The following is an 8,494-nucleotide window of genomic DNA, read 5'->3' on the forward strand; positions in this document are numbered from 1 at the left end:
CAAGGTAAACCATGACAACTCTTGCATTTCAACGAACGACATCCAAAATGAACTTTGAAAAATCAAGAGAATGTAACTGTGATATGATAAACCATGCCAAAACACTAATCTTGTGAGGGGGAGTCAAAAGCTTGGGGGTGGGGTCCTTTTGTGTCCCAAAATGCACAAATTAAAAAATATTAAAAAATGGGGGCGCCGGGACCTAGGGGGGCCGGGGGTTGCCTTGGGGGCGGGGGTAAGAGGATTGGATCCCTTTGGGGTTGGGGTAGGGGACCTCACGAAACTGTTCAAATGGAGCTTGTGTATTATAATGACCACAGAGTTTCACCCTCAAATCCTCTTCTAAAATCATCTTTTAAAATGTCTCTAACTGTTTCGCCGAAATAATTCCCTAAAATGTCTAAAACGGTTTCGCTCAAATAACCCCTAAACGTAATTTCTGCGTGTTCCTTTTGTTTTTGGCATCCCTGTGCTGTCACATTTCAAATTACTAGGAAACCCTTTTCCGCGTTAATCTCTTCATCTCTAAGATCAAAACATTCTCCCGGAAACAATTCTCCTGGAAGAACTCCAAAGACATTAATAAACATTCGCCCGGAAATAATTCTCCTTGGAAATACATCAAAGACATTAATAAACTTCACCCGGAGACAATCCTCGGAAACGTGTTCTCCCTGTGGATTCCATGCCCATTTATGGTACCCCGTCGGGCAGATAGCACAGGTGTTCTCCCTAGGGACTCTATGCCCATATATGGTGCTACCACGTGGTCATGTCACGAGTCAATAAGGCCTTTCTACTCTTGTGCCCTTTGTAATAGTCGAAAGGGATTTGAGTGCAACTAACCCCCTCGCACACCCACCTTTTCCCCAAACACATCCAATCAAAATTTTAAGACAGCCATTTTATTAAATGTAGTTTTAAGTTCTTGAAATTAGGTCTTTGAGGATTACAACTCCCCCAAATCCCCCAGGGCCAGGGTTGTAATTTAAGGATTCTCCGAATCCTTCATATTATTTCTTATAAAAGGGATGCTCATATAAACTTTAGAGAGGGCTCATTTGATTGAAAATGTAAAGTTCTTGTTCACTTTTTAAGAGTCAAAAGAGGTTGAAGGGCAACTAGCCCCTTTCCCTCCTCCATGCCCTAAAAGCATCAGACAAAATTTTTGAGATAGAAATTTTGTTAAAATAGTTCAAAGTTTTGATAACGAAAAAACTCCGGTGTCGACACGGCCCACCAGGGCCCAGGGGTAGGCGTTGTAAGTAATGCCCTGGGGCATAACTTATTGAGGGGGGGTTTATAACTTATGGGAAGGGGTTTTGTATGGGAAGAACACATAGGATATCTATCATAATTATCCAATTATAAGGTTAAAATACATACTCTGTGATAGATGCAAAATTGCTTTGGCTTACAAATTCCTATTAAGGTCAATTCCAAACAGTCGTGATCCCCTTGTGTCAGCAAGTGAAATGGTCTAAACCCCCTTATTGGAGCTATTTTTTCAATCCATTCATTGTCGTCAATCGCTGTCCACATGTTATGCAAGCTGTCTATTGTTCATATATAAGGTTTTTATCAAAGAGGTAATCGTATAGACTTTGAAAAAAGCCTCAATCGATTTAAATTGAAATTTCTAGATCCGTTTTTTAAAGTCAAGAATAATCGGACAGTAATCACCCCCCCCATGCCATAACAACTTGAAACTTTTTGCAATCAAAAACGAAAAAAATATAATTTAAAAAAAACTCCGAAAAATAAGTTTTTCAAAGAAAAGTAAAGGCCATTTCAAACTAAAGCTCAGGAGATACAAATACCTGTTAAAATTCAAACTCAAAACGACCAGAAAAACTATTAAAGAATAAATGAAACCCAAAACGAACAGAAATTAAATAAACAATCATAGCAAAAAACATACAACAAGTAATAATATAAATGAATAAATAGATCTTAAAGCGAGTAATGCTTAGATTGAATATGAAAATCAAGCTTAAAACGAAAACAAATATTTTGTTATTAAAGTTTAAATGAAACTTAAAACGAACAGAAATTAAATAACAATCAATGCGAACAAACATACAATATTTATTAATGTAAATGAATAAATAAATCTTAAAACGAGTGAAACTTAAATTGAATATGCAAATCAAGTTTGAATCGATTAAAAATAACTTTAAACAAGAGTTTGGGTATCGTATCACTACAGAAGCCTAAAACCTACTGCGTCATTGGCGCTTTACTGAAAACGAATTATATTACAAATGTTTTCTTTTGTACTTAATATTGACGATAAATATTAAAATTACAGTAAATTTTTGAACTGATGAGCTTTCAGCGATTAATATCATTATACATCAAATATTCAATTTAATTTATTAGTTATTAGTACCGTTTGACAACACTGTTCAAACGGTACTTGTGTATTATACAGAACACATCGGTGAAGTGAAGCTAGGTCAACTCACAGGGCCATTTTATCATCGTTAACCATTCCCATAGATTGATCCTATTCTAAATTTATAATTAATAAGCTATGAGTTAACAACCTTTCGGTTTTACCTTAACTGCTAATCAGCTTAACCCTTTTTTACCACCTTCATACGATCCGACCACTAATTAGGATTATTCACACCCCCATTATTCAATCAACAATTAAGATCGTTCATATAGTCCAATTCGCAAATGCTATACCCTTTTTCGCAAATAGAGTTTTTTTTGGTTAATGATTTAACACCATATGCCAATCAATCAATTCTGAGTGTAGCATCCTATTCTTTAATTAGCAGCGACGCATTCCTAACAAACTAGTCCTGACTAAAGGAAATTGTCCAAAAAAAGGTGTTGGCTCAGAAACCCGTCTGGTTGCATTACACAATCTCGTGTGCTCTTTGAAAAGGTGTATAGGTCTGTGCAAATAGCATGGCAAGGAACATAATGTACGGAAATAGCACGGCAAGGAACATAATGTACGCAAAATGGAACGTTAAACTCTACTAGCGTAAAGAATGAGGCGTTGAGGAGGGGACAGTCCCTTTCGTATACGGAATAATTTCTGTTCATTTTAAGATTTAATGTTGCTTCTTACTTTCTGTTAAAAAACTAGTTTTTTATTTACTACATAATAAGCCTACACTTTGTTGTGTTTTAAGGAATAAAATAATGAATAAAGATTTCACTACAGGAGTTCCACCAAATTTTCCAACCTAATAGTTTTTGGCTTGGAGAGTTTATTATAAGAATACAGCTAAAAGCTGTATAAAACAGAACAAGCTAAAACCTATATTTTCCTTTTTTTTTTACCGTGAAAGTTTTTGTAAAATAAAATTAACAACTTTACTTTAAAAATAGTTCCATCAAAAGACGGTTTTTAATTTTTGCACCCTCTTCTTAAAATTGATAATCACCGCCTACCGCCTACCGATAATTTCTACCGCCTTTGACTGCTGAAGGAGTTGAGGAGTGCTTTCAACTGTGTTAAGATAAAATATGCTTTGTTGTAGTTAAAAGTCATTATTAGCCATTAATCATTATATGTTTTGTATTTTAGGACTTTCCTGACTTAAATCTGTGTCGTATTCAAGTGTTGATGATAGTATAATACTTATACTATCTTGATACTTTCTTGCCAAATTTATCAGTGAAAACCGTCTTATATCTCTTCCTTACAATAAACGAACATATTTATCTTTTTCTTGTGCTTTTATAAGTTCCCTTATGTGATTTCTTGCAACACTTGAGTCTGTCATAATAAACAATGGGTTTCTTTCCTTATGTATTTTTTTTTGTTCTCTTAAGGGTTGTCCACCATCACTGTTATGGTTCTTTTTATTCAATCTGCTATGATATGATATCGATACAGTAATACATGAGTGATTAAAACATACCATGTCTAAATCAAACGTAATAAATAAATCCTCAGGCTCATTCTGGAATGTTTGGATAAGGTCATCATCATATACATGTGGACTGAGGATAGTTTCAATCACAATGTTGATAGCACTTAAAAGACAAGGATTCACGGGAAATGCTTTCCAAACATCATCATAATCAAGATCCTATAAGCAAAATAACGATTTTTAGATGATTTCAATTTAGTTTAAAAACATTCTATACTAATAGTTCACTGTCAACCCTAACCCCTCCCAAACATAAATTGAATTATAATACTTAAAATTTTGCAATATTCCTTATACCTTCATGGTTTTCTTAGTAAATTATCTAGCAGAAAGGAAAAAAATAATAAATATGTCAGCGCTTGCGTTGTCCACACTAAATAATGAAAATAACATCTTACAACTTACTTAAAAGCAGCACTATTTAGCAATATAATAGTCATAAATTCGCAATATTCATTATACCTCCATAGTTTTTTCTTAGCAAATTATCTAGTAGAAAGGAAAATAATAATAAATATGTCAGCACTTGCGCTGTCCACACTAAATAAGGAAAATAATATCTCACAACATACTTAACATTATTTAGCAGTATAATAGTCATAAATTTGCAATATTCATTATACCTTCATAGTTCTTTCTTAGCAAATTATCTAGTGGAAAGAAAAATTATAAATATGATAGTGTTTGCACTGTCCATATTAAAATTGTAGCGCTTCCGTTGTTTCATACTATAATAATGTAATAAAATAATATTCCATTCTAAAATAAATTCCATACTAAAATAAATTTAAACTTACATTAATAACATCAACATCTTGCGTTATACTTCTCATACTTCTCAAAAATGGCTAATCTCATCACAGTTTCTAAGGATTCTTCCATTAAAAACGGTAATTCTAAACAGTTAAATTTTCTGTTACAGAAAAAAAAGTTACTTTTAAAGTTTTTATTTGAATTGTTTGGAGGCAATTTGAGTTCAAGCTGGCTGTTAAATGGAGGACCGCCACTATGTGATGTTATTAACAGTGTTATTTAATGTTTCCTCAACAGGATTGTCCTAAAAGGCCAAATAAATATGTATCATGTTCAAAAATTTATTTTTCAAATTTTTAGAGTGTTGGTGATTTTTTAATTTAAATTTATTTTTTTATTAAAACCTATCTTATTTTCATTTAAAAAATAAAAGCTACTTTGCTCTAGAAAATAATCGTCCCCTTTTTTTCTCCTTTCTCATTAAGTGGTCCTAAAAAACATGAAACTGCATATGTTTTTGGATCGAACTATTACGAGGTTAGGGGTGATATAAATGGCTTCTTTTGTGCCACAAAACGTTTTTCAATTCAGATTTTTAGCTTTTATTTTTAAGTGTGGTGAGTCAAGTAATCATCCCGTAGAGATATTTGTCTGTCAATCTTCTCCCCTGTGCAGGTATGATGAACGACATATTACCACCAAATCTGGGGTAGTCTTGGGGCTTCAGATGGGAATATCAAGTTATAAGACATGTAAGAGAGGAATAAAGTTACTTGAATTCAGCTTTTAAACTTTGGGAGACTATATTTTGTATTCTATTGCTGTGAAATTTTTGCTATCCTTCAAGATGAATACCTAAATGTTTGACTTCAGTTCAATTTGGCGAAGTCCGAAATAGTTCTTTTCTACTGGAAGAGTCCTACTCCCCCTTCAATAGCACTTGGGAGCTCGACGGTTCAGCCTGCTGATCATATAGCCTCCTGAAACCTGACCATAGAAATACTTTTCTGATTATATTCATTTCTTTGTAGTTGACTTAAAAAAAATAAAAATAATTTTGACCATTGATAAACTAAAAAACTGTTGACCCCCCCCTCTGTAGGATGTCCACATGTGTGGACATTGGAGTCCTATCGAGCTAAGAGTATAGGAAAAATCTGTCTCGTCTATTAAAAGAGGTTTGTCAAAACGTTGAAAACAAAACATTACTCTTTATGAAATTTCTTGAAGCAGTTGTTGTCTCGTGTCAAGCAGAGAATGATTTTACACTGCTAGCACATCCATCTTGACCTTTTTCAGCATCCAAGCCTTCTGCACGGGGCTGCATTCGCCAGGTCACAAAATTCTGGTAAATGCTACGCAGCTCTGGCATATGGTGGAGGGATTGGCCTCTTTTTCACACTCAAAACACGGTGTTGAGTTTCACCCAAGAGTTCTTCGTTGCTATTTTCTTGACCTCGTGACTCCGAGCCTCCAGAATTGAGCAAAAACTTGGCCACGTTGAACCGAAGGTCAATGAGCTGTTTGAGGTCACCAGAAACTTCTGGGCCATGGCTCTTCAGCTCATGAAATGCATTGGCTAGTGCAGCATCCACAAAATGATGAAACAGACGCAGAGTCCATTTTTTAGTACGCGTCTCAAACCGGTAATAGCTGACCATGCGGTCCACAAGGTTGACCCCATCCATGTAGGTGTTGTAGTCGGAGACTACTCGTGGAAATTTGACCTGCACGTAAGACCTCTGGCGCTTTTCATAACGTTTGACCTCTGTCTCCTCTTCTATTCCTTTGCAGTTTGAAGACAGGAGAACCACTTCGTTATCATACTACTTGGTCACGGCTACTTTTTTATCTGAGTACACAGACATGGCAGAGGTTCCTCTGCCCTTTCTTTTCATTTTTTTTTCGGTAAAAAGCATTGGGCCGTTGGCACTCAAACGGTTCTTCATGAAAGTTCCGGTCGCATTTATTTTTCTTTCAGCCAGCATGTCGAGGAGCTTAAAATACGAGAAGAATCGGTCAAAATAGAGGTATGTACCTCCTGGTAGGGTCTAAGACAAGCGCAGCACGATCCCAGCTGACAAGCCATGTGTTACCAGCTGTTCTCCCAGGGTGGTGACTCCCTGGTAGATTTGGAAGTCGAGTATCAGCCCAGAGGAACTGGCAAGGACAAAATTCTTTAATCCAACTGGATTGGGCTTGTTAGGGACATATTACTTGAGAGTCGACCTACCCTAGAAGAGTATTATCTATTCGTCAATTTAACAGTTCCTGTGACGTGGTAACTGGAGAAAGATATTCCTGAAGTTGTCAAGGATCGGCTGCTCCTTCCAAAGCCTATTTTTGTTTTGTTTTTTTCGTCTGAGAATCAACAACGAACTTCAGGTTCGACCGGATTATGAAGAATCTGTCTCGAGTCATCTTTTACGATATGGCTTTTACCCTAAACTTCCCAGACCAGTACATGCGGATCCGAGGAAACTTGAGGTTCCCCATCAGGATGACAATGCCAACAAAAATTTGCAGCTCGTCAGGAGTTACATTCAAGGTTTTGTGGTGGACCAACTGATAGTTGTGGTTCATGCAAAAAGCTATATGTTCGAAGAAGCTCTCCGGGTAATATTGCAAAAAGAATTGTTCTGTACTCCAGTCGTCGTGATCCTGGAAATGAGTGGGACCCACATCTGGGCCACGATGATTATCGAACCGCCGAGACTTCCTCCAGGACAAGGTTGTTGCTACTTTGTCAGCCTTCAAGCGTTTGGCACGGGTTGCTAAGGTTATGTTATCATCAGATTCTTCACTCTCAACATCTGGAAGAACAGCATAAGTGCTTGATGACGGAATGGCTGCAACAGCTGGTTTACCGTATGAGCCTGAAGACGACAGAGTGGTTTTTTATCCATTCCTCATCATCATCTAAATCAGAGAGGTCCAGGTCGCTCTCATCGAGCATTCCGAGGGTGTCATCAAGGGAAACTACAATAAAGGAACAGGTTCAGTAATCTTGAAACTAATAGGTAGATAGAAAGATAGATAGATAGATAGTGATTGGCAAAAGAACTATCACAAACCCTAGTGGACCGAATTTGCATTTTTTAGTCAAAAAAATACAATAACAAAATAATACAATGACAACACATAGTTATCACTGTAACGAAAACACGACAGGTAACAGTCAGAAAATACAAAAGTCATAAATATAGGTCATAACTATAAAATATTTTAAAGGTCATAATATAAAAAGATAAAAAGGGTAACAAATAAAATAAACAAATATTCAACAGTGAAAAAATGATATATACAAAATAGTTTAATTCTTAGCAGACTTACGGGTTGTGATTTTGGTTGATTTTATTTGTAAAAGAGGGAATAAAAGTTTTTATAACGTAAGGTAGAAAAGGGTATTGTAACCAGGATGGGGGTTGGTGGGGACACTATACGGGGTTGGCAATTTCTTATGGGTGGATGGCGGCTAGGTTGTTGCCAATTTGTAAATAAAACAATCATTGGCCTCTGCTAACCCCATTAGAATCGATATTTGAACTACGAAAAATCAACCCTAGCTTTTTACTCGATTGGAACCGCCCGGCCACAGACGTGGACATAGAGGTTTTCCAAGTTCCAAAAGATGGCACTTATCAAACTAACTGCTTTTAAAACTATCTAAGCACTGTATACAATCAAGAGAGTACACCTGATTTTTGTCAGGACTTGTTCTCATTACTTTCTTTTTTTTCTTTTTCTTACCTTTACTTTTTTTCATCTCCTTATTTTACCCTTTTATATATTGTCAAAACACCACTAAAAGTCGCAGAAACCTTCTGAAAAAAATCACAGAT

The 8,494-nt window shown here is 35.9% G+C and overlaps 1 protein-coding gene across 1 annotated transcript; it reads right to left on the reverse strand.

Annotated features, from left to right (window-relative positions):
• Nucleotides 1-3,647: 3,647 nt before the first annotated feature.
• On the reverse strand, nt 3,648-4,732 carry LOC148948147 (uncharacterized). The gene is made up of 2 exons (XM_089096117.1): nt 4,697-4,732; nt 3,648-4,058 (listed from the first exon to the last, which is right to left on the reverse strand). The coding sequence occupies exons 1-2, from the start codon at nt 4,730-4,732 to the stop codon at nt 3,666-3,668; spliced, it is 429 nt and encodes a 142-aa protein (XP_088952243.1). The 3' UTR covers nt 3,648-3,665.
• Nucleotides 4,733-8,494: the final 3,762 nt, after the last annotated feature.

The sequence above is a fragment of the Artemia sp. Qi Xiang Cuo genome, chromosome 10 (genome assembly GCF_049724085.1).
Source record: "Artemia sp. Qi Xiang Cuo chromosome 10, ASM4972408v1, whole genome shotgun sequence".
NCBI classification, from domain to species: domain Eukaryota; kingdom Metazoa; phylum Arthropoda; class Branchiopoda; order Anostraca; family Artemiidae; genus Artemia; species Artemia sp. Qi Xiang Cuo.

What these genes read in the sequence shown, in the direction of transcription:
- LOC148948147 (XM_089096117.1), bottom strand. Translation starts at nt 4,732, where the DNA reads ATGAGAAGTATAACGCAAGATGTTGATGTTATTAAT. An exon ending in AAGATGTTGATGTTATTAAT is followed by an intron (nt 4,059 to 4,696) that starts GTAAGTTTAAAT and finishes TTTTGCTTATAG; the next exon opens with GATCTTGATTATGATGATGT.